At 35.8% G+C, this 27,189-nt stretch overlaps 1 protein-coding gene across 4 annotated transcripts in view; it reads right to left on the bottom strand.

Annotated features, from left to right (window-relative positions):
- The window catches only part of SKAP1 (src kinase associated phosphoprotein 1), a 282,261-nt gene that overhangs the window by 191,817 nt on the left and 63,255 nt on the right, over positions 1 to 27,189 (bottom strand). For 3 of the 4 annotated variants that reach the window (XM_059907441.1, XM_059907442.1, XM_059907443.1), the window contains exons 3-4: positions 19,118 to 19,143; positions 3,004 to 3,120 (exon numbers count right to left, since the gene is read on the bottom strand). In XM_059907441.1, coding sequence (XP_059763424.1) covers positions 3,004 to 3,120; positions 19,118 to 19,143 — 143 coding nt within the window. Of the gene's footprint in view, positions 1 to 3,003; positions 3,121 to 8,994; positions 9,046 to 19,117; positions 19,144 to 27,189 lie in introns of those variants that run through there. The other variant, XM_059907444.1, reaches the window with a different exon arrangement.

Genomic DNA, 27,189 nt, shown 5'->3' with positions numbered 1-27,189 from the left:
ACTTTATATTTGTCCATTTGTCAACTTGTTAATAGTGTGTTTTCCCAATGAGACGGACAGCTTCATGAGGGCAGGGACTGTGTTTGACTTTTTACTGCCTATTTCACTTAACAGCTTAGCACAGTGCCTTGCTATTACCTTATAATCTCTAAATAAGTATTTGTTAAAATAATGAATAAATAGCATATCAAGTATTACTGTTCTCTATAATGGTACAATCTAGTTAAATAGGATATAAAGTTTACTTAAAATTTTAACATCTTTATAAGCTTCTCTTTAATTTCACAGGAAATGTACATATCTTTATTTTTCAGGGGAAGGAAACAAACATCTATTGTGCCCATTATGCATCAGGCACTCAGGCACTGTGCTAGATTCAATGCTTTGCAGCAACTCATATTTAAACATTATCTCATCATCCTACAGTCAAATTTTTAACACATAAACAAGTCTATTCCTACCTCTACCATTGAGGTAGAGGTGTCACTTTGGGAATTCTGTTAACTTGTATGCACAGAACTGAAAATAAAAATCTATTAGGTAAAATTTTACTATTATTAAAACACCTGGGGAACTATTATGGAGCAAAGTTTCCACTATGGAATTTTCCAGGTAATACGTTTACCTCTTTCAACACTAATTACTTTCTTTAATTTCAACTATTTTTAATGAAAATATTTTAAACATACTATGTGTATCTATACAGTCTTAACCAAAACATCTGGAATATGAATCCATCTTTTTTGATAACTCAGATAAGGATAGTGGTAAGGATAGCAGAGTGGTTATGAGCAGAGGTTCTAGAACAAGACTGTGTAGACATAAATCCTGGTAATACTACTTACTAGCTATTCGATCTTAGGTAAATTAACTTCCCTAGGTCTGTTTCCTTATCTGTAAATTGAGGATAATTCTAATATCTACCTCTTAGGGCTGTTCTGAGGATTAAATGATGATAAATGCAAAGTACTTAGAACACAAATGCAAGGCATATAGTAAGTGCTCAATAAAGGCTAACTAAAAGTTTTACCTTATTAAGGTACTGAGCTCTTAGGGGAGAGTTTGGGCCATTTCTCTCTCCAGTACAATATGGCCGCAGGCTACTATGTTGTTTTAGTTCTTACATAAATTTTGTGGGAATTCCCTGGCGGTCCAGTGGTTAGAACTGCACACTTTCACTGTCGAGGGTGCAGGTTCGATCCCTGGTCGGGGAACTAAGATCCCACAAGCCATGCAGTACGGCCAAAAAAAAAAATTTTTTTTATTTATAGATTTTGTTTTCTATAACAAATTTTAATTGTTTTCGTGTTTCTTCCCTCAATGTTATTTGTTAATTGATGCCTTTACAGTACTTTTTCTTCTAATTGGATGCTTCACTCTACTGTGTGGGCTGAGAAATCAAAACATTGTAATGGTTAGACATTTGTAAGAAGAGGAATCCCCAGTGAGGGCCTCAGGGGCTTTCCCAGGAGTAAGGTACATAAATGTTAACCTGGGACTCAGGAACATCTATTTTCACTTAGAGGTCTTTCTGGCTTACTTATTGTGTTCTCAGCTGTGTTTGGGAAAGTTGGAAATACCAAATAAGTGACCTAGGCATTAATGAGGTACTATTGTTCTAATTCTGTCAAGCATTAGATTGATCAAAAACAAATGAAAGGTTGATTTTTTAAAAATGTTTTGCACTGTTAATTTTCTATAATTATTAATCAGCTACCAATGTAATTATTAAGCTTTCAATCCAAACAATGTTTTTACCTGAACCAATATACAGATCTCACATTAAGGCCCAATTTCTAAAACTTGGGTATTACTAATTGTGCTAATACACAAAGCTCAAGCAAAATACACTGTTTCTGTGTGACTGAATCCATAGTTCTCATTTGGTGGTTATCAACTCAATGAAAAGGAGAAAATATGAATCACTGAAAGGGCCAAATGAAATAAGAATTAGTGATAAATTAAAAAGAGAAGGGAAGGTAGGGATTACGAACACTTGGAAAATGCCAAAGTCGGAGGGAAATTTGGAAGAAAAATAAATAGAAAGATCACAGACTAATAAAGAAAAATAAGGAATAATTTACCAACTTTACTCCCAATCCCTAAGTGAATAATAAGCTTTCAATTTAATATTCAGTTTAGTAGCATTTCTACCTCCCCCCCACCCATACTGCAAAGGCACAAGAGAGACTTTGATAAGATAACCATGTGTATCAGTGATGATCAACCCTTCTGGTCAAGCGGCCAAATGCCAGAAGAGGCACTGTAAACCCCCCACCCCTGGAATAGCTGAGCCTGAGCCAGAAACTGGCAGCCACCACGCCAAAACTTTTATATTCATGTTATCTTAAAAATTCATATATATTTTGCATTCCACTCTGTTACATACCAATGTGTTTCTAATATAATGTTTATAAGGGTTGATTTATTTAACTCTTCCCATTCCCAAATCTTCAAATAAAATTGATGCTCCAGGAAGATTTGCATTATGGTTCTTGTGGCTTTCCCTTCCCCTGAGCAACACCAATATGGTCAGAGGTATGTGAAAGCATGGGTAAAAATAATATCTTATTATAATATGATAAGCTCAAGGGTCTCAAATAATCCACAATAAATCAATAATCTAATAATCATTAAATGAAAGCTCTAGTTCTCATGAAACTCAGTGAGGCTAAAAAATCTGAAAGAATGGTAAACTGGGCTCTGCAATCTTAAAATGCCCTCTTAGCTTTTCAGCTACAGTTCTTATAGAAAGATCAATAATGATGTCTTCCTGCTCCAATATGGAATTAGTGTTTCCCTAAGTACATTAACTTCAGAACTATTGAATTACCTAGGAGGATCAGCATCATAATGAAACAAATAATTGTTCTTTGTGAACTAGTGTTTACCAATACAGAGAACCTTCTGAAGGCTGCTGGACTGAAAATGACCAAAGGCAAAAACCCCAGGACAAAAAGTATAAAAGTATGGTCATCCTAAAGCCAGAAAGATGACACTCACCCTCATCCTGATAATCTGACAAAAAAGGTACATCTGATGTGAGAGAAGGGCCATGAGTTCCACTGTGATTATCATCGGAGCTGTCCTGTCCAAGGTAATTTTCAGCTTGGTCTCCCCCTGAGGGACAAAAAAAGAAAAAAGGTCATACTTTTGACATCTTTATAAAAGTCTTTGTAGATTCCTTCTGGTATTCACCAAAAAATATATATATTTTACTTGATGGACGTGGCCACTATCCATTAACACAAGAGAAACATAAATAAATTCAAGAACCAACCTACCTGGATGGGAAATTTTCCATTCGACTAACTAACTAGAACTTGGAAACTGTTAGCTTAAAATGAGGAGAACTTTTGCCACAGAAAGAAACTTCTCCATCACACTTAAAATGAAAACATAGCTATATAAATATCCCATTAATTACAACCTTTACCCTGAATGCCTCTATTTCCAAACGAAATAGAATAAATTACATAAAGGGTTAAACTTCTATACATAATATAATGTAGCAAGGTCAATATTCTTTCCTTCTTTGAAAAATAAGAGAAGTAAAATTAGAGAGAAGCTGGGCTATTCCAATTTAAATCGCTACTTGTTTTGCAATCTTAAGGAAGTTCTCTTTATAATTCTAGTTTACAGCCTATGCAACCAACCTCTTAGGAATTCTAAAAGCCCTATGAAGGTAATATTTGTTCTGTAAAATGGCTTCGATGAAAGGCAATATATATACAATACTGAGTTATGCAATTAAAACAATGCTAATCTCTCTTGGGTGTTTTCAACATACACTGGATTATATTTTGTAGAAGTGGCCCATGCTATTATGATACTTTAAAAGGTTTAGCAGGAAGATGTTAGCTCATTCAGAAATCAGAAGAAAAGGCTCTGCACTGCAAATGGCTTTCCTTAAAATCCCCCAAACAGAGGTACAGTCTGCTGATAAAAGGGCACCAACAGCTGCTCAGTTCATTTCACAAACTTGAAAAGAGGATTTTCAACTGAATTTAATATTATCTCAAATACTAATTTCCAAAGGAAATTGCCAGTAATAATCTCAGTAAACACTGTAGAGTTTTGGCCCTGGATTTCAACTAGGGAGCCGTGAAACCAAACAACCTACATTGAATCTGTATTGCCTCACTTTAAAGGTTTATTTCCTACAATTAAACTAGAAGGATAGGGAGTATATAAAATGATTAAAAGCGAATCACTGTAGCCTTCTCTTTCCATAAATTAGATGATCATATCTAGACTCTTCTACATACGCTCAATGGTAGGTAGATGTCCATAACTGAGTTGAACACCTGCAGATATAGGACTTTAAAAATAAACCGTGGAGTTTATTGTGGAGAATAAAAGTAAAATTAAAAAAACAAACAACCTCACACAACAGTCACTGGTTGGAGCCAAAAGAAATGCTCTCCTTTACTAGGTTACTTGATCAAGACACAAAGCTTATAGTTCTGCTAAAGTACCACTGTGAAATTTCTATTATAAGCAGAAAAATTCTCAAATACTGAACGGAGGGTTAACATACTCAAATTTCTTTTTTAAACATCTTTATTTGAGTATAATTGCTTCACAATGGTGTGTTAGTTTCTGCTTTATAACAAAGTGAATCAGCCATACATATACATATATCCCCATATCTCCTCCCTCTTGCTTCTCCCTCCCCTGCTCCCTATCCCACTTAACATCACTGCAAATCTACTGAAATTATATTATCAAGACAATCTAAATGGGCTGCCTGGCAGGTAACCCGAAAGTGAGCTGTGAGGTTAAAGGAATTTAAAATTTCTGAGCCAAACCAAAATCCATTAAAAAAAAGTAGTAGTTTGGGTTGCCAAGCAAAATTAAACATTTGTAGGATATACTGAGCATTATTTATCAGCTATCACTTTAGACTCAAAGTTTTCTGCATGCTTCAAAAATTTGACAAATTTACTCTTACATATTTTAGCAGTCCAGGCTTTTTTTTTTTTTTAAAGCAAATAAGGAGGGGCTTTATTTTGTTTTGTTTTTTTTTAATGAACTTTTAAATTTTGAAATAGCTTTAGATTTATAGTAAGTATTGCAAAGACAGTACAAAGAGTTCCTATATACTGTTCAACCAGTTTCCCCAATGTTAACTTCTTACATAACTAGTGTATACTTGTCAAAACCAAGAAATTAGCATTGGTACATTGCTATTAACTAAACTACAGACTTTACTTGGATTTCACCAGTTTTTCTACTAATGTCCTTTTTCTGTCCCAGGATCCAATCCAGTTACATTTAGGGCTTCCATTTTTAAAGTCTTATCCAAAATACCTGCCATCTGATTTACTAACATCAGATGGAAAAGTCACTTCCATGTGATTCCTATGGTATCTAAACATATTACCCAAGGTGGGCTTTTAACAGCTACCTCTGTGCTAAATCCAAGACCATGACTCCGTAAAGTATACAACAAAGGTATCCAACTCAATGCAGCAAAAACAGAGCCTAGGTCAGTACTAAAAATGGTTGCAATGGGGGAAACATTTAAAAATAAGTTTTACATCCAAGTGTAATTAGTTCCCGATGATGGAAATGTTGCTATAAGTGTTTTCAGTGTCTTATCAAGTGGCCCAACTCCCTTGGGCACACACAGAAAAAAAGCCTGTGACACTGTATAAATAGACACTCCCGTGTAATTAAAATGATTACAGCTACTCAAGGTGCATGGGTGAAAAATTTTATGGAAGAACCAGCAATTACTGTCGTCATTTTGGATTTGTTGAAGTTTAGAACATCATTTTTCCTTAAAACATAATCGCAAGTGATCTCTGGTTTCATCTACAGCTCTTATAATCACAGTTCCAAGTGGCCACAACCATAGTCCAGTGGGATCAGACATAAATGATCACAAAATACAGTGACAGACATTTCCACTCAGCAGCTCTACAATTAGGGCTTAGAACTCCATCTGCTCTGAGTGGTTTTCTCACAAGCAAGACCCCTTGCCACCAGAGACACACTTTCCCATTGCAACTTGCTCAGAATCAATATATTTCTATCCAGATATATATCCTAACACACAATATCTCCATTAATCACATCCACTACCTCCAGTCCCTTCCTTTTGTATTTCTAAACAAGAACTGGGGGAACTATATCAAGGGTTCACCTGCTATTAGCTGGTCATTTGCTCCTCTATCCTAAGTATCATAAGAATTCGGCGCTAGATACACCCCTTAGTATATTCAGTGGCAGATTCTCCATTGAATATCATGCTGAGGGGCCTATAAGGAGGATGATTTCTCTATTGTTCTTTCCTTAGAGTCAAACTCAATTTCATTCATGCTCCATAGAGTGATAAGTTGGGAATTTCTGAGGGTTGGAGCAGAAAGATAAAGCAGCTTTGTGTCAGATGTAAGGTAATTATTTGCTAGGGTTTCTGTGCTATTTGTTTTTATTCCCTGTGTTTTCATTAACAGCTAATGAGTTTTCTCCCTTAATTCTGAAACAATAGCTTAGCCACTAGAAGTTGGCTTTTTCTGCCATGGATTCAACCAGCTGTTGCTGCTTCATAAACTTTATGGAGAAGTGAATTAAACTGCTAAAAACTTTCATTTCCAAATTCAATTCCAAACAAAACATGGGGGAAAATGAACCATGATGATGTTCCCCTTGTAACTATTTTGACTCACAGCAAACCCATCTGATTCTGAACTTGCAGGTACTATTTAGGGACAAACACAGGCCATAATGATGATTTTACTTAGAAATGAGAAAAAAAAAGAAAAAAAAGACAGAAAGCAGTTTAAGCATAAAAAATAACATAAGAATAACAAATAGATAAAACATATAAATATATGTTTGCTTATTCAATATGTAAAGGATCAATGTGTTTTTTTATGTTAGTATGAAGTCATCTTTTACTTTTCTACTAATTAATTATAAGCTATATTGTAAACACTTTATTCACATCTGCAACCAACTGTTTATATGGCATGGGTGAAAATTTTCTAGGGTTTGCTATTACTTCACCAAGTTATCTTTGGATAATATAAGGGAATTTAAATTAATGTAAAATTGCCTGCTTTTTTTTTGTTTTTGTTTTTATTGCTGCCATTAGAAGGGAACACATGACTTTTGACTCTATTTAATATTTAAGAACCCATGAGACACAAAGCTCCTTCTTTAAACTAATAAATCCTAAATAAAATGCTATAAATAAAGGTCCTTGATCCAAATCCAGTTAGTTTTCATGCTTGATAGCATTAACATTGCCAGATTTTCATGGACCAATTTCCTAGTAGTGCAGTTTCCAAAGCTGAACTAAGGTAAGATTAGTAAAACTGCAGCTTATTATTCCTTATTATAACCATTCACCTAAGTTATTGAATATAACACCAATCTAAGAAATATATTGAGTACATATGTGAAATGTTATTCACATGTAAACACAGTATGGAGCATATTTGTAACACCAAAGCTAAAATTCTGTCAACACTTCCTTTATAAATTAGATACCATTTTGCACATACTCATGCATTAGAAAATGTATGGCGTTTCCCACAGAACATGTTAGAGGCTTCACTGATTTCTAAATATCCATTTGGATTTGCGTGGTTAGTTCTTGTGATTAATCCATGTATAGTGAAGGTCTCAAATTCTTCTCTGTTCTAGACAGTCTGACTTCTTGCCCATTTTTTTTTTTGTCTCCTACACCTAGCCATAACTCAATGTATAAATATTCTTTTTTTTCCCAAGGCCCTGGCAGTGAGTATAATAGTACTGAATGTCATTAAGTCTACAGAACAAATGATGGGCCAGGTAAAGAAAGTTTCCATTTATCATTCTAAAAAGTTGCTCTAACTAGATCTTGAATGTACAAGAAATAAGTTGAGCTTATGACTCAGTTTTTTAGCTTAGGATACTGTTTACTAATTGTATAATCACGCAAAGAGTAACAGACTTCTTAAGAACCTTTAGGGATCTCATTTGCAGAGACAGCACAGTCTAAATAATAAGAAATGAAATCAAATTGATTGGATGCTTAGAGCACAATCACTACAACACCTGTGAATTCAACAACAAAAAGGGCAGCATAGTTTAATAATATTTCCAAAATGAACTACATCTGTCAGTGGTGAGTTGGACAGGAAAATGCCCAGGGGAGCCAATGGAAAAGTTCATTTTTTCTTCCTCCTTAAAAAAAAAAAAAAAAAAAAAAGATCATTTATGATGCAGTTTTTCATTTTGACCAGTAGGGTGGGCTGCAGTGTCTAGCATCACCCTAGTTCCTCAAAAAAGGAAAAAAAAGGTAGCCACTGTGTGAACCCTCTGCTCCTTCCCCTCCCCTCCCCGGGAAAATGCTGAGATTTTTAACCCTTCTTAAGTTTCACATAAAGGCATAACTCCTGGACATTAACAAACTGGAAGGCTGACAGCAACAAATACAAGCCAGATAACTGTATATGTGACAACACACACTTCATAAAGCAAATTACATCCTGTCAGCCATCATTCCGGCTTTACAGTAACACATTCCATTTACCACTGTTATTGTTCAACTGCTACTAAAATGGAACCTGCTGAGTTAGAATATTTTCAATAGTAATATGATTTTGACAGAATTCAAAACATGTAAACCTAGGTATTTGGTAGTATGTAGATAAATACACTGTAAAATGAATGCATTTATTATATGGCAACCAGGCAATCTTAACCTGGAATTATTAGTTCATCATTCTGTTTTCCCCTGTATTCTCAGTGTTTAAGTCTTACTATGAAGCTATTCAACTGAATTTTCAACATGTTTTGACTTACAGGAGAAAGCAGCTATAGTAATAATAAAAATATAATAGCTTACTAAGCTCTTACTGGTTATAGGCTTTAGGTCAAGACCCTTTATGTACTATCTCATTTAATCCTCAAAATAATCCTGTGATATATTATTAATTATATATTATTAACCCAAAGTTTCTGATAAAGAAATTGAGACACAGAGATTAAACAACTTACCCAAAGTCATACAAGTGACTCATAAGTGGCAGTGCCAGGCTTTGACCCCACCTTGTCTGACTGCTAAGCTCTTGTTCTAATCCACTGAGCTGTACAGTCTCCAAATCTGCATGCTTTATAAATGACAATCATTACTCAAAGGCAAAGCATACTGAATGACAGCCAATGACTTGAATTTATGGCATGTGCTATTAATTAGTATTTTTTTATTTCAGTAAGGTAATGAACTATAATCAAAAGTATAAATTATTATAAGTAGTAGGAATACTGTAGTCACATTAGGCATGGAACTAATAGAGAAAGTCAAATGTGGTCAGTGATTTGGTCAAGAAGGAACTGGTCCAATTCATAGGTTCAAATGTACTGTAGTAGCACTGTTGCAGTGATTTTTTAAAAATACCACTTTTTAGCATGAATCTCATGCTAACAAAATTTAACACAACACTTTGGGTTTAGTCAGATCAATATGTTGAATTTTTTTCCAGCACCTTCTGTGTGATTTTATTGGCTCCTGGGTATTTTGATGCTGCTTCATAGAAAGTGAGCCAACATGTTCTGCACCCAAATATAGCTTTGACCTGGCCTAGTTGTAGAATGCATTTCCTTTCTGGCACCATCATGCTTAAGTCTCACAGTAGGAAAATGCTTCAAAAATATGTAATTAGCCAGGAATGTAGCAATTTTATTACTATTGGTTTATCTTTCTCTTCCACTCTTTTTCTTTCTCCCAAATAACAAATTGTAGTAGACCTTAGCACCCACTTCCTGTTCTGATGCATACTAGGATCTATCATATCCCAATCAGTTTACATTACTTCTTCTTGAGAGAAACTATAAGGCCAGTTGGATTCCAATATCTTCTGCTAAAGAAGAATGGGACGACATGATCTACAGGCTACAGGTAGATATAAGAAAAGTTTTTACAAAAGACCAAGAAGTAAAAGTAAAACAACATATAATAAAGAGTGGATTATGGGTAAGATAAGCAGGCCTGAAAATGTGAAACAGCTTTTAACATACTGAAGAAAAAGTGGGTTTTCTTTGTGAGTAATATAGACCTCCAATACCACTAAAGCTGGAATGGTAAAGGGTGACAAGATTTGGCCTCCCCGTGCCCCCCCCCAGTAGGAACTCCTGTTCACGTATGAAAACAACACGTGTGTAATGACAACATCAACCAAAACCTCTCACCATCAACAGTTCTGTTCAATGTTGGTCCCTTTTGGAACAGAAGTTTCACATGGAAAAGTATCTCCTTATATGTAAAATTTATTTTTCCTTCTTTATTGGGGTACCACTAACAAGGAAACTGCACTAATCTTAAGGAAAGTAAGTGGTATCACTTTGTAAGTTTAGGAAAATACCTTTCAGAGATGAACTATGATCAAGAACTTTCTAAGCTGGCAAGTGTGTGTTAAGATTGGTTCTTCCACTCTTTGCCTCACAAGAGTTAGCAGTGATTGGAATCTTTATTTTACACATCATATAAATCCCCTTGTACATAACTTAACAGTTCCTTTACTGTTTTAGTAGGACAGAGCCCGGTAAACAATAACTATTAAACAAGTTTCCAAGAGAAGTATGTGTTGATGGGAAGCACAGTGAAATGCTTTATAATAGAATTGGGCTTAACCATCACCTTTTTTAGCCTCCAAATATCAAACAAATTCACTGGGTTTCAAGTCCAAGGGCTTATTCACAAAGAGTTTTAAGCAGAAACCCCCAAAATTTTGTATTCAAATTAACCAGACATTTCTCTCAATACTTTGTGTCCAAAACATGAAAATTCATTAGAGGTACAACTCTTGAGGTAAATTAATTCTTATGCCAAGATTCTATGTCAGGAACTGTACTCTTTACCTGATTTTCTGTATTGGTCCAGGAATAATTCTATCTAAAAGAAATAGTTTATAAGTTTTTTTCCTCAACAAAAGTTTCCAGCCTAATCAAATAAACTTAAAGCAGTCATTAATTTATCAATTACTTTATTTTCTTTGCCATCTACATAATGACAAGAGTCAGAAGTTCTATGAACTTTTAATTAGCACATATGGAAAAAAGAAAGACTAAGATAGGGCAAAAAAGGTATTCTTTATCATTACCATGGGTATTATATGATGCTATTTTATTATTTATTTTAAAATTCACTTATAAGTGGCAAGTTAACTCAACACACCTATATACTACTGGTTCCCAAACACAAAACAACAGAGAATGCTGCTATTTTATATCATCATCAGGATCTTGCCTATAAATTCATATATAAAAATAAATAAGAAGGAAAAAGCATGAATGGGTATAAACTACCAAATTATGAATATACTGAAAAAAAGCTACCGGGTTAAATCAAGTTTTCTTGGTATGCTTCTTTTTCGTCCCGGTTTTATTGATATGTAATTAACGTATTTTATTAGCTTTAGATGTACAGCATAGTGATTTAATATATGTATATATTGAGAAAAATTTTTTGGATTTTCCATATCCTTTAATGAATTGAAAATATATTAACAGAAAAGACTCCCCCCTCCAAGACTGTAAGTTTAGTCAACATCCATCACCTCACATAGCTACAAGTTTTTTCTTATGATGAGAACTTTTAAGATCTACTCTCTTAGCAACTTTCAAATACACAATACTATCTTGTTAACTACAGTAAGCTTTATTAAATAAAAAAGTTAAGTATGCCCAGAGCAAAAATTTCAAACATTGTAAGAAGGCATGTAATGAAAGCTCATCTTCCCTCCCTTCTCTTGGTTCTTCTCTCCAGGAGCAACCATTGTTATGTTTCTTGGGTATTCTATGAATTTTCTATCTAAATGTAAGAAGTGTCTGTGAGGGTAGTATGTCTTTTTTTTAAACAAATGGTAGCACCTGTCCTGTTCTGTATCCTGCTTTTCCTCCTAATTATTTATCTTGGCGGTTGCTTCATATCAGCACAAATAGATTTATCTCGCTTTTATTTTAACTAACTTTTAGCCAAAAAAAATAATTCATGCACATGGTGAAAATTCAAATAGTACCAAAAGATACAAATAATGAAGATTCTCTCTGTACTCACACTGATACACCCCTCAACAGGACTACCACTGTTAGATTCATGTATATCCTTCCAAAAATAGCCTATACCCACAAAAAAAGCAAGCACACGTACATGCATGTGTGCACGTACACATACATGCACAGTACACTGTCCAAGTTGCCCTCTTCATTTAACAATATGCCTTGGAGAGATCTCCATGATACACATATATATTCCTTTAATGTCTCTGCAGCACTCCATTAAATGCATGTAACATACTTTATTTAACTAGTCCCCTATTGCTGAACATTTAGGCTGTTTGGAGTCTTTGCTATTCCAAACAATGCTACAAATGAACATCCTTGTGTATAATATATTGTGTAGGGAACACAGAAGGCAGCAGCATCTGATTCAAATGATTTCTTCTTTTACCTGCATGAAAGTCAGTTCTTTTTCTTACGTCTCAAGATCTTATATCCTAGGATAGGACATTTACAAAGGACATAAAAATCTTAGAAAATTTTAATGTTAAAAAGAAAAAAAGTGAGTCCTTTTATTTAAAAAAAAATAACTCTCTTTGACAGTAGTTGCCAAACAGTGCATTAATTTAAAAATGCATCATTGCATTATTCCACTCTTAAAAAAACCCAACCAGTAGATGTATAGGAAGTAAAATATTTGAAAAGGTATCAAAGTCAGTAATTAACTTCAAAAACAATGTGTGTGTATATGTCCACCTTCTACAGATTAATTTGTATAAAATGTAGCAAATAAAGAAAGGGGGAAAAAGGTCCAAAGGAAGTCAAGTCACAAAAGCAGCTGTCAAGATTGTTGATGCTAAAAGTTTGGGCTAAAGCCAAAGGCAGGAGCATTCGTCCTGTGTACACTTCCCCCTGTTAAATCCCCAAAAGACATGGAAAACATTCTGGAAGATTTTTTTTTAAAAAGTAGTATAGGTTAGGATATTCTAGGTTCATAACCAACACTTGTGTTTATAAAATATTAGCATTCCAGGAATAGTGATAGAAAGATACTTAACAGTAAATTACAACTTTTGTAAATTCAGACTTTTTCTTACATTTGCAAACACGTCATAAATTTTGGCTATGTTTCTTTGTGTAAATCCTACTTGTGACTGTGCTAAAACCTTTTGGCATGAAGGCAAAGAGTATTTTCATAAATAAAAGAGTAAAATCACTGTACACTCCATTAATTCAAAAACACTTCTCTTCAACTTCAAAGGGAAACCTTTCTATCCTTTTTTTAGTGCTAAGATGGTGTTTCTTTGCTGCTTTAATGGCTTGCTTCTTGTAGTTGTCATAACTACATGCTCCAAGTATGTGATAGTAAGAGACGAGAAGGTGACATCTATGCTTCGATTCAACATGTCTCAGACATTACAGAGCAATAAGCTCATAAATCTAACCTCCGAAGTGCCTACTAATAAAAAGTTTGCACACATCCTTTAAATGCAAAATCTCACAAATATATACATGGTGAGTTAAATGGCCCTACACCAGGATTAAGCTGGAATGGATGAATTTTATGGAAAGATATGTGAAATATATATTACCCAAGTTCCACACATGGATTTACTTGCATAGTCCTACTTTGAAACATAAACATAATACTTGCTACCACTTCAGTAAGTGCCTACCAAGTGGCAAGCACTCCTCATGAGTTCATCATCTCATTAAAATTCATTACAACGCACAATAAGTGCAAAGTAGATATTATTAGCAAGATTTTGTAGATGAGAAGGTTATGTAACTTGTCATGGCTCACAAAGCTTGTTAGTAGAAGAGCTGGGATTTGAATTCAGGTCTGATTTCAAAGCTCATGCTCTTTCCTTCACAAAACATTAAACTTGAAAAAAAAACTTTTTTTTTTTTTAATTGGGGTATAGTTGCTTTACAATGTTGTGTTAGTTTCTGTTGTCCAGCGAAGTGAATCAGCTATATGTATACATATATCCCCTTTTTTGGGATTTCCTTCCCATTTAGGTCACCACAGAGCATTAAGTAGAGTTCCCTATGCTATACAGCAGGTTCTCATTAGTTATCTATTTTGTACATATTAGTGTATATATGTCAATTCCAATCTCCCAATTCATTCCACTCCCCCTTTCCCCCCTTGGTGTCCATACGTTTCTTGTCTACGTCTGTGTCTCTACTTCTGCCTTGCAAACAGGTATCATTTTTTTAGATTCCACATAATGTGTTGAAACAAAAACTTAAAAAAAAAACCCTCACTATTCTATGTATTTTGTGTCCAAGATACATAAAGTATCTTATGCATTAATGTACCAGGTTTCATAATAGAAACAAAAGAATGTTACATTTTAAAATTATCTCAACCTAGATTTTTCTTTTATCTTTGCATTATGGTGAATTTAAAAAATGTACAAAAGTAGGAAAAACAGTGCAATAAACCCCCTTGTACACATTATCCAGCTTCAACAAGAGTTAATTTATGATCCATTTCATTTCGTCTACACCCCCACCCCATTTATTTCTTCCTCTCCCATATTATTTTGAATAATACGTCAGACATCTATTACTTTATCTTTAAATATCACAGCATACAAACATAAACATAATGCCATTGTCACACCTAAAATATTAGCAGTAGACTCTTAACATAAAATATCCAGTCAGTGTTCAAATTTCTAATTCTCTCATAGATATCATTTTTTATAGTTTGTTTGACTCAGGATGCAAATAAGGTTCACACATTAGTTGATATGCCTTTTCAGTCTCTTTTCATTTATAGTTAATGTGGCTTTATAATAACATTTTCTTTATTCACTTTGCACTATTTGCTTTTGCCAAGCTATAATTTTAGGTATCAATTTACTTTGACACGGGATATAGGCTTGCCATTTCAAAATAAGATTCTTAAGATTCACACAGTGGAAAGTTTTCATATTGAAATATACCAAATATTTTTCTCATAAACCCTTTACACCACCCATGCAGATACTCAAAGAATCTTCAAGCTGGCAAGAAATTTCACTGGCCCATATTTACCATTATCGCAAATGTAATGTGAGTGACCACTGGAGAGAAAAAAATACGATTTTGTTATATATATGTATAATATTCCCATGGTCTTTCTTAAATTTTTATTTAAATATTGTGTCATTTGTTTTAGACTCTGGGTCCATGGTGGGCAATTTTTCTAATACTCATGAAGATGTTTTATAGCAATAAATTTTAAATTGTAAACACTATGCCTTGCAATCGAAATTTTTTCTAACTAAAACTGTAGTATGCTCAATGCCATCAAGTACTATTGTTATTATATCTAAAAAGGTAAAACTAATATTGTTGTTTAGAAATTCGACGAATATCATGTTTTGAATATCTGATTGCTGAAATGGTAAAAGTTCCATGGCAAAGATTCCAATGAATTTTCTTTGTAACTTTAAGTGAATTTAAGTAGAGAAAAAGTTCTCAAAGTAAGCAGGACTTGAATTATCAAAGGAATCTCAATCTTATTAAAAAATAAAAATAAAAAGCCTTTCCCATGTTTTACAATTGTACTTGAGCCCATTAAAAGAACTCTTTCATTTATTTTCCTTCTACATTAAAGTAATAAATTATTTGGATTATATATTTTTTTCCTGTTTCATTATTTTTAAATGAACTTCATTCAGGAAGTTGACAGTAGACCAATAAGACAATTTAGGTGAAAATGTGAGGGAAAGAATTACCAATAACACAACCATAAACAGAAACTACACCATGTCCAGGTACCGTGCTAGGGCTTAAACATATTACTACTAGTCCTCATGACAACCCTGCAATGAGACAGTAAAATACAGCAATGAAGATACTGGGCTCTGGAACTATTAATGAGCATGGAGTTTCTTATTGGGGTGATGAAAACGTTCTGAAATTAGATAACGGTGATGGTTGCACAACTCAGTGATCATACTAAAAACCACTGATGTACACTTATAAAGGGTGAATTTTTTGGCATGTGAATTATATCTCAATAAAGCTGTTATTTTTTCTAAAAAGAGTATATCCTATGAAGTCAGACTGACCAAGTTAGAATCCTTGAGGGGAATGGTCTTGAGCAATTCTCTTAACTACTCTATGCCTCAGTACCCACATCTATCAAATGGGTATATTAACAGTACCTATTTCATGGGCTGTTCTAAGGGTTAAATAAGATAATGCATGTAAAGGACTTAGCACAGTGTCTGGCACATCCTCATTTTATAGATAAGGTAGCCAGGGTTCATAGAAATGAAGCAACTTACTAAGTTCACATAACCTTTAGCTAAATGGTACAGGTGAGATCTGAGCCCAGGTCTATCAGGCCTGTATGTCCATGTTCTTTCTACCATGCCATGTTTCTTCTCCAGAACAGGGACAAAACTCTCCCTAATACTATTCAATGATCACTCCTCCATCACATTAAACCTGGGATTGAATGGAATGATGGATAAGAAACATTTTGCTGGAAATCCTTCTCTAGGTCTAGGCAGTCCCCTCTCCCAAGCATCTTTCTTTAAAGGTTACCTTTGCAGCACATTATGTCAACTCATCACTTATATAACCAGATGTTTAAATGTGTGCTAATAAAGAGATTAATAAATAAGGGATCTTTTATAATTAAGGAGTATTTTCCTTCTAGGCACCAGACTCTGGTCCAAATATCCTGAAGAACACAAATGTGTATTTTGGCAAATGAACAGAGTTAATAAAATTCATCCCATCATCTTCCCGCACAAGGATCCTGCCATAGATTAAAATGCTACGAAAGTATGGGGCCACCATTTCTGTCCTTTCTCACTTCCTTCCCAATACTACCTAGTCTTCCAGGGCTCTTAAAATCCTTCTGCCATCTCTTTTCCTTCTTGCATATTCCTATTCTTTTCATAATTCTAAATTGTCCTATAGTACTTTATATAGACCTGCTACTGCTCCCACCCACCCTACATTTCAAAATCGAACAATCTGCTAAGATCTGCTCAGGAGGGCAAGGTAAAAGATACTCCTTCCTCTTCTACCCCCAGAAAATGTCTTAGGGGGAGGAGCAAAGCTGGGGGCAAGACACATAAATATGGGTTTTACTATCTGATCTTTCCTTACATTTACTTCCAAATGAGCAAAGAATTTGCTACAGATATCCAATCATTGTCAAGAAGTAAATATAATTTTCTGCTCTAAATAAACTCTTTTCAATTGTCCCCTTGGCTGCTCTACCTCTGCTCTCTTTCTAAGAGAGAAAGACTGTGTAGAAGTTGCCCTATGATGGAAGATGACTACAATACCACTATTAAAAGAATTTGGTAAGATGTGTCCTTTGTCTTTTTAGCACCACACAGTCCCTTGTGTTAAGTTCCAAAATTATTTTCTCTTCTCAACACATTACTACCACATCTCTGACACTAATTCTTCATTTCTCCTTTAGGTAAGTAATTCTACCTTCACAGTTCCAATCACTTCTGCCAGTTCACATGCATGTTCTGCCCCCTGTGGATTTTGGTTAACATCTGTTAAACACTGAACTATAGGGCCATTCCTTGAATAGCATATTTCACATTTTGCAAAGCAAACTGCTACATTATTACATATAATTCTCCATTCTCAATCTATGTTTTCAGCCATAAATGCTTTAGGACAGTGAGATATATAGTAACACCATATCACATTATTTAAAATATTATAAATGCTATGACTTTAATTTACAATAGTTTAAAAGCTTTAAAAGTTTTTTTATTCCTTAAAATTTGCTTTTAAAGAAAACCTTATATAGACTTGAAAGTATGAGCTAGGAAAATTTAAATTTTAATAAAATTCGTATCATTACTCACAGTTTGAATTTTTTAAGGTATTACTGCTCACTGAGACTGGATACACTGACAATGTTAAGAGAATAAAAAATGTTGGAGGACTTCCCTGATGGTGCAGTGGTTAAGAATCCGCCTGCCAATGCAGAGGACACGGGTTCGAGCCCTGGTCTGGGAAGATCCCACATGCCGCGGAGCAGCCAAGCCTATGAGCCACAACTACTGAGCCCGCATGCCACAACTACTGAAGCCCGCACGCCTAGAGCCTGTGCTCCACCACAAGAGAAGCCACCGCAATGAGAAGCCCACACACCACAACAAAGACCTAACGCAGCCAAAAATAAATAAATTTTAAAAAAAGAAAAAAAATGTTGGAAAAGTTTACAGTTGGTTAAAAAATGTTATAGAGCAAAATAGTTCATAAAGCTATTTTAGATTTTCAAGTTTAATCTAAAACTCTCTGTGATTTTCTGAGAAGATAAAAATCTCCCATTTATAACAAGTTGAGATAATTAATATTCAGAATGATGTTTCTGACATTCTCAACCAGTGTACTAAAAATAAAGAATGCATATACTTTAAAGACAACCCCTCAAACTGAATTCAGAAAAAAATTTCAATTTTGAACCTTTTAAAAATGTGCTCTATTCTTGTCTTTTTTTTTTTCAATTTTGCACACAGCTGTCTGTTGTACTTTTTAGAATCATGCCAGATGCTGGGTTCATCCAGCAAAAGCAGGAAAACAATGGTTTGAAAGCAATTAGAAGCACTGAGGCTGCAGTGAGGCTCATATTAAAATGTGATAACACTGTTCTAGTGGGAATTTCAACACTACTCCATCTCTGACATTTTTCTGTTGCCAGACAGGCGGCCTGTGTAGAAACGCACTGTGATCGAGGAGGTAACATACTGGAATTTATTTCTGGAGCAAATGAAGGATTAGCTGAGTTGGGGCCCTCCCAAGGCTTTTATTATGGACTCGGCCACCATTTTATTTGAATGCCAGTGGATCCTGTTGGCATCTAACTAAGCTCAAGGAATAAAAGCATATTAAAGCTTTGGTCCTATAAAATAATCTAGCACTAATCCATTCAGCAGGCAGAAGCATCAGGGCCTCTTGTTGCTAAAAAGCAGGGCAGGGGGGCCCAGCAGCATGAAGGTTAATTAAACACTCCACTAACTTTCCTCAGAAATGGCTAATGCCACTCTATGGAGAAGCTTATTTAGAAGATGCAGAAGTAAACAATACCATCTACAAATTTTTAGTATAAAACCATAAATGGTCAGAGAGGACTCACCTTGGGGCTGAAAATTCCAAAAGTACCTGAAATAAAAAGAAAAAGAATGGAGATAAGCCAAACTTGTATTTCTCAATCTTGGTTGGCATATGATAGCTATAGCACCCAGTCCAAAAAGCTTCCTAAATAGTCAATAACTAGCCAAAGCCACTACCTACTCTAAGAAAAACCAAAGGGCTGTCCCTGAGATTTGAAAGATTCTTAAAGGCTTGAAAGGGACATTTAACTCCCTGTACCACCTTATGTAAGCTGACTTGAGAGCTGGAAAGGTCCTAAAATGTTACCTAGCCATGGTCCAGGGTTTCTCATAAGGAGCTCTGCAGGCTTTGAGCAGGAAAATTCCTCGTTGTGACAACCTGTCCTGTGTATTACAAGACAATCAGCATCTCTGGTCCTGGGCACCAAAAACAAGTGGCACCCCCAGTTGCTATGACAACTAAAACACCCCCCCCCAACACATCCCAAAATACCTTCTAGCCTAAATTCTTAATTTTACAGGTGAAGCGTGACAACTGATTCAAGGTTATCTAATGTTTTAGTGTCCGAGCCAAGACTGGGGCTCTTGCAGTCCACTCTGTCATGCTATCTCCTCTTTTATTTTGGGAAATGATCGGCAAAACTGACAACCCTTAAAGTCTTAAACCAAATGAAATGGCAGTAGCATCAAGGATCGTTTTTAAGTCACTTATTTGAAATCTAAATTGCTTTCCCCCGACAGAAGCAATGCTATATACAGTGGCTACCCACAGAAGCCTATCGATTCCATTTCCTCCCGCCTTCACAGGGACCTTACATTATTCTATATCGATTTTCTCTTGTATAAATTCAACCTCTTCCTCTCAGTGTGGCCCTTTCCATCAGCATTTATGCTCATAGAAAAATAAAGCAAACCTTCCCTCACCCCCTTCATATCCCTCAATCTGCTGTCCTCTTTCCCTTCACATCACCGTGAAATTTTCAAAAGTGTTGTCATAGTTTCTCCTTATTTCCTCACCTCCCACTCACTCATCATACTCCAATCTTGCTTACAGTCACCACACATGAATTCTTGCTATGAACATAGTGACCTCTATGTCTCTAAATAGAAAGAAAATTTTTCTATCCTCATTTTGACTTCCCAGGGGTGTATATGTGTATAAAAGCATTTTTTCCTAAGGAGAGAGTCCACAGCTTTTATCAAATTCTTAAAAAGATTCATAATCCATAAAAGATTAGGAAAATGGTAATACGTTGGTGATAATGGTGTGTCTTCCAGTACATACATGACTGAAATAAGGTGTGGCTACTTTAGGGAGGAACACCAACCCAGTGAGCACCTAGGTTATTTCTTTATAAGATAAAAATTCAGAAAATGGAGAGGAAGGAGATATGCGGGGAGTGTGCTGCCATAATCCAGAGATGATTTGTGGGAAATAAGCAGAGTTGAGGAAGAGAAGGTGAAGAAACCTTGTGATTGACTCTTCTTGTTCCTATTCTTTCTCAGAACAGTTCTGGGCTAGCAATCAGGTAAAGGAATGTAAGATGCTTGGGTTAGAGGGCAGGGAAAGTTCAGAACAGCTTTGACATCTTCAGTGGAAAAGGGGAGAGGGGATAAGAAAAACATGGGTGGGAAATGTAAAGGTGCAACATCTGGGGGAAAGGGCATTCATGTTGACTTAAGGGCATATGTAAGTTGAAACTGTCTGTAACTTAAATAACGTTTATGTTAGTATGATGGGTTCATCTCCACCTAGCAGACAGTGCCGCTTCCCATTGAACCTGGCCACTGTGAAAAGTTTTCCATAAAACTCTTGTCTGTAAAACACAGCTAATCAAGCAAATTATCAAAGGGGTGAGCAATTTTCCATCTTCTGTTCCTATGTTTCCATCTTCTTTCAAGGCATTGCCTTGGCCCCTGATTCCAATCATTACCGAAACTCTAATTCAATATAAATAGAAATCAGGGTGTTAGCGTGTGCAAATTGTGCGTGTGCACTCCTCTTTCCAAAATGTTAATGATGGCAACAGAAAGAACTTTGCTAACAAATGTTGTTTTCATTTATTGACCCAGAAAAAAAACTTAGCCATGCCCTGGAAGTTAAAGGGCCAACTCATGGCAAATTGTTAAATAGATAAAATGTTACTAATGATCTCTGTCTCTTCTTTTATCTGCTCCCCCCATAATCCCCACTCCAACTCACACACATATTTTCAGTTCCCTTCTCTACCTACTGTAAAGTGTCCTGGTTTCCTGGTTTCTCTTGTTAGTTAAGAAGATGTTATATGTTCACATATACTAAGTATTGCTTCTCCCAATAGTAGTTATATCTTAAGAAGGCTGATTACAGAGAAAGAATTAAATTTAACAGATAAATTAAATTTAATCCAATAAAGTGGCAGGTCTATCTAGTTGACGTTAAATAGCAGAATCTGCTTTATTCTTGATGACACTGTAATTAAATATTTCTGTCAATAAAAATCATATGTAGAACTTGATGTGGAATGACATGAAGTGGAATGTTAGTTCCCTTCTTCCTCAAGAGGTATAAAACGATCCTGATAACCTACCTCTTTCCCCTCTCTTCTTATTTTAACTATTAATTATGTAACAACCCTAAAGAAAGTCTGTTTGCGCGGGCGCGCACACACACACACACACATCCCTCTATCCCACAGCTCACAGAGGATACTTCTAAAAAGCAAGGCCAAAAGGTGAGCAATCTCACCCCTCACTGGAGAGTGCCATGTATTATTCTCTGCTGGACACATTTGAGGTCTTGATCTTGTCCTGTTAAATATATCCTATGGATGGCCTCCATCACAGTCTCTGGAAAGATGATTCCACACTAGAGAATTCTACACTCTTTAGGAGGCATTAGTCAAATCCTGCCAACATCTTCTAATTCTTATCCTTCACTCTGAAAACAATTATGCCTTAACCAGAGACTCCAACAAGTCTGAAACTAGAAATTTTAAACCAAAATACAAAGACCACAATAGAAGTATATAGAAGAAAAAGCATGCAAACACACACAGAGTTGTGTTTATCCTAAAAGCCTCTAAGAATTTCCTATCAGGGCTGAGCAGATAGATGAACAAACACTTCTTTAATCTTCTCTTTGAAGCTTCAGCTTCAATATGAAAGGGAAGCTATCACTCCTCTGCAATATCCATACTCAGCATCACCAGGTCCATGCAAATGATATTTGGAACTTGAAAAAGATGAGTACAGAATGAGCAGAGAGAAAATGCTGCAACCATATTGATGATGATGATCTTCACATTCAGTCAAAATAAATCCATCTTAACTTGTGCCTCCAAAAATGAAAATGGAAGAATAAGATTTCACAGCGTTTAGTCTACGGCACAGAATAAAATCTTGAAAATTTAGGGTTACATTACATGCAAAACAAAATTTGCTATTTGTGTTTTTTTTAATTAAAGAGGTTTTAATTGAACTTTAGTTTAAGGAAAAGTGCAGCAAATATAAAATGAACCCACAATATTGAGGGAGTTTTGATGAACAGCTGCAGCTGTAGCAGCAGTAGTAATAGTATGATAATAATAATGCTAAGATTTTTGAAACATATTGTTGGACACTGTTTTAAGCACTTCTCTTATATTAACTCGCTTCCTCCACACTCTAACCCTATTATTATGACCATTTTATAAATGAGGAAACCAAGGCCTCAAGAGGTGAGATAACTTGCCCATGGTTTCACAGCTAGTAATCAAGGCAGACGAGTTTCTAATCCTAGGAACTAGTTGCAGAACAGGCACTCTAATAAGAAATTAAGTTTTGGGACTTCCCTGGCGGTCCAGTAGTTAAGACTCTGCGCTTCCACTGCAGCAGGGGGTGCGGGTTCATCCCTGGTCGGGGAACTAAGATCCCACGTGCCACGCGGCACAGCCAAAAAAATAAAAAATAAAAAAATTTTTTTAAAAAGAGGAAAGTTTTGAAAATACAGTCTAACTTAAAAGCACTCAGCAAAATGAATTCTTTCTCTAAAGACATTTTATTACTGTAACAGAATTCAGTCACTCAGTCAACAAATATTTATTGAATGTCTTCTATATGCTTTACTCTGGTGCCATGGATGAAATGCTGACTGAAATAGATATGGTCCATCTCAGATTATACTTCAGTATCTTTCAAATTGCAATCATACTGTTCTAGTTTGCCACTCAAGATTCACAGAATATTAGATTTCTCCTAAAAATGAGGCTACTGACTTTTTTTTGTTGTTGTTACATGTGTTTAACCTCCTCCTCCACCACTTTAAATTTATTTATTTATTTATTTATTTATTTATGGGTGTGTTGGGTCTTCGTTTCTGTGCGAGGGCTTTCTCTAGTTGCGGCAAGTGGGGGCCACTCTTCATCGCGGTGCGCAGGGCTCTCATTATCACGGCCTCTCTTGTTGCGGAGCACGGGCTCCAGACGCACAGGCTCAGTAATTGTGGCTCACGGGCCTAGTTGCTCCGTAGCATGTGGGATCTTCCCAGACCAGGGCTCGAACCCATGTCGCCTGCATTAGCAGGCAGATTCTCAACCACTGTGCCACCAGGGAGGCCCGAGGCTATTGACTTTTAATCATTAGTTTGGGGTTTGAGGGTGGGTGTCAAATTCTTGACCATGGAGCTAACCAATAAACATGGTTATTGAGATTAAAATACTCAGAGCTTTGCCCACTCAGTTAGCTAATTAGATAGATGCTGGTGAAGTAGGTAAGACAACTGTAACTATCCTCATGTTACTGGAAATATCTAAGAAGGAAAAATAATTCCGTTTCCAAATTATAGTAAAACAATGTATTCAGCAAGTAAGATATGCTAGGTATTGTGCTAAGTATACGTTTTACATGTATTATTTTATTTAATCTTCATCATAATCCTATGAGGTCAGTACTATTATTATCCCCATTTTACAGATGAGGAAACTAAGACTCAGGAATGTCAAACAAATTGACCAGGATCATGTAGCTATTAAGTGGCAGAACCAAGATCTGTATCCAGGACTGCTTGGTTCCAGAGCCCAAGCTCTTAAATTTCATATTAACTGCATTTCTATTGGCTGTAATATAGAAAACAAATCTAGTATTAAGAGAAGGTATAATTGTTTTGTCAGACAGCCTAGTATCAGGGAGTAATCAGTTCAGAGGTCTTTAATTTGGAGTCAACTATGGACTCAACTATTTGCGCTTGAGGAGATTCATGAACTCCCTAAAATTACGGGTGAAAAGTAATATGTGTTTTCTTTTCTCTTGAAAAAGAGTCAATAAACTTCATTAGATTTCCAAAAATGTGACTAACTCTCTGCCTCCAAAATGATAAGACCCTCTGGGTTAGATGCATAGGATTATAATGGCATTATAAACCTAGCTATGCAGAAAGGCCAACATCTGTAATGTTATAAATCTAGAACATCTAGATGAAAATTTTTTGCAACTAAAGCATTAAAAGTGTTATTTTACCTGTGACTTACAGAAATTTAAAACCTATCATACATTCCCTGTCTTGGTAAACCACCTGTTAAAAAAAATCAAATCTCTTCTTGATGACTTACAGATATCCACATTTGAACTTCAATTTTTTGTACAAAAACAGCGGTGTCTTCTAAATGGATAGGCTATCTGCAATACTCAGTGTCCAGAGACCTCTATTTCCCTCTTGACCATCTCTGTTCTCTGGTAATGGCTGTCTCCAAACAGACTGCAAAGACTAAAACTGAAGTGTTATCCTGGCATTAGAAATGGAATTTTAGAATTCAAATGGACACCTGGGCTTTAACGGCAAGTTAATAAGGCTAGGAAAACCCTTGTAATTGACCTTGAGCAGTGAGCCACATGGTAGAGACTGATTTATCCCCAAGGAAATGACTTTTCTGAACAATACTAATAGTCTGTACACTGGATATTTCCTATAACCTCTTCTCTCACTTGGGAAGATTCACTTGATTTCTAATTCTCTTTCTCCTACTAGTGTTCCATCTCTTACCTTGCAGAAGGAATGGGCAAGGGGCAAAGGGTAATAGGGCATGACACCCAAGAACAGAAATGGGAAAAGAGCACCATCTGGTGGAAGTCTCTGGTGGAGGCATCAGAGGACTGGGACCCAGGGGTGGGATACCAGCCTTAGAAACAGTTGGGCAAGAATGGGAAGGTCCCTGGGAGTGGTGCCGCCTGTAGTCCCTGTTCCTTCAATTCATCAGAAGTACAAGACCTAGTGTCTGCCTACAGGAAGCTTACAATCTAGTCCAAAATATGAGATACTTACATATGAAGAGATGTCAATCTAAGATAGTAAATAACAAATACTATGGTAACAACAGACAATAAGCACATAATTCAAGTAATAGAAGGACCTGTCATAAGAAAGTCCTAGGTTCTAAGTTAGTAAATAACAAATACTATGGTAACAACAGACAATAAGCACATAACTCAAGTAATAGAAGGACCTGTCATAAGAGAGTCCTGGGTTCTTTGGGGGGAGCTAATATTTCTGTGATCTTGAGTCTATATCCACAAATTTTAGAAACCCCAGAAGACAGCACCACAAAGTTCTCTTACAAGACACAATGGTCTCAATTAAACTTTTATTAAAAAATAAACAAGCAACATTATCTGATTTGACAGTATTACCCATGACTAAAACAAATTTTTTTAGAAGTCCATTCCCAGACAATAAAAAAGAAATAATATAAAGTAAACTAATTCAATAAAACCCTATTCACCACTAGAGTCTTCTATAACACTATCACTACATGAAATCCCTGCTATGTCAATCCAACATCCACTCTGGATATTAAAAGTAAGAAATCTAGGAGCTAAATAATTATGCCCTTTCACTGAAACACCGAAACCTACATTCTAATACTTATTCCCCTGTGTTCTAGCGTTAACACTGCAAATTGTGGTTGTTATGACTATGCAATCCCCATACACCCTACATGTAATAGACAACCAAGTATAACTTAATGAACTATTAAAGAAAAATGCTAGCCAGCTATGTTGTGGCAAAATAAAAGACCCTAAATGTCAGGTCAGAGTTGACGTTTCTTTCTCTTTGTGCAAATAAAAGGGAGCAACTGAGGGGTGAGTTGGTTTGCTTGTTTTTAAGGATAGGGTATAATGTCCACAGTGATCATATCCAGCAGAAATGTGCAGCCTGGATGGGAGACAGCGAAGAAGGGAAGCAGTTTAGGAAGCTGCTGGAGAGCAAAAGAAGGGACAAGAGATTTGATAACAGATGTGGAGGCAGGTTGGGAATGAAGAGTCAGGAGGAAAGTCAGAGATGTCTTTTGGTTCCAAACTTGTGTATTGAGAGAAAACAAGGCAGAACTCACATACAAAGAAATCTAGCTGATTATCATATTTTAATCTGTACTATCTTTAGCTCTTGCCCTGCCATTTTTGTCACCGTTGATACTTAGAACTAATTTGTTTTTTCGTTTGTTGGTTTTATTAATTTTTATTGGAGTATGGTTGCTTTACAATGTTGTGTTAGCCTCCACTGCACAACAAAATGAATCAGCCACACACACACATATATCCCCTCCCTTTTGGACTTCCCTCCCATGTAGGTTACCACAGTGCATTAGGTAGAGTTCCCTGTGCTATACAGTATGTACCCATCAGTTGTCTATTTTATACATAGTATCAATAATGTATATGTGTCAATCCCAGTCTCCAGATTCCTCCCACCCCACCCCTTTCCCCCTTGGTATCCATACATTTGTTCTCTATGTCTGTGTCTCTATTTCTGCTTTGTAAATAAGATCACCTCTACAATTTTTCTAGATTCCACATATATGCGTTATTATATGATATTTAGTTTTTCTTTCTGACTTACTTCACTCTGTATGACACTCTCTAGGTCCATCCACGTCTCTACAAATGACCCAATTTCATTCCAGAACCTAACTTGTTTTATTTTTTGCTTGCTTCAGGTTAATAGCTACCCTTAGACCACTGAGACTCTTAGTTATCTGATTGATGAATAACTGATAACTGTATGACTCTGTGACTGAGGACCATATACTCATTGAATTTTACAGCCAGAAGGACATCGAAGGTCATTTAACCCGGCCCCTCA

The sequence above is a fragment of the Balaenoptera ricei genome, chromosome 20 (assembly GCF_028023285.1).
Source record: "Balaenoptera ricei isolate mBalRic1 chromosome 20, mBalRic1.hap2, whole genome shotgun sequence".
Taxonomy (NCBI): Eukaryota; Metazoa; Chordata; class Mammalia; order Artiodactyla; family Balaenopteridae; genus Balaenoptera; species Balaenoptera ricei.
The sequence above is the reverse complement of the archived record's forward strand: the minus strand, read 5'-3'. Positions and strand labels throughout refer to the sequence as shown.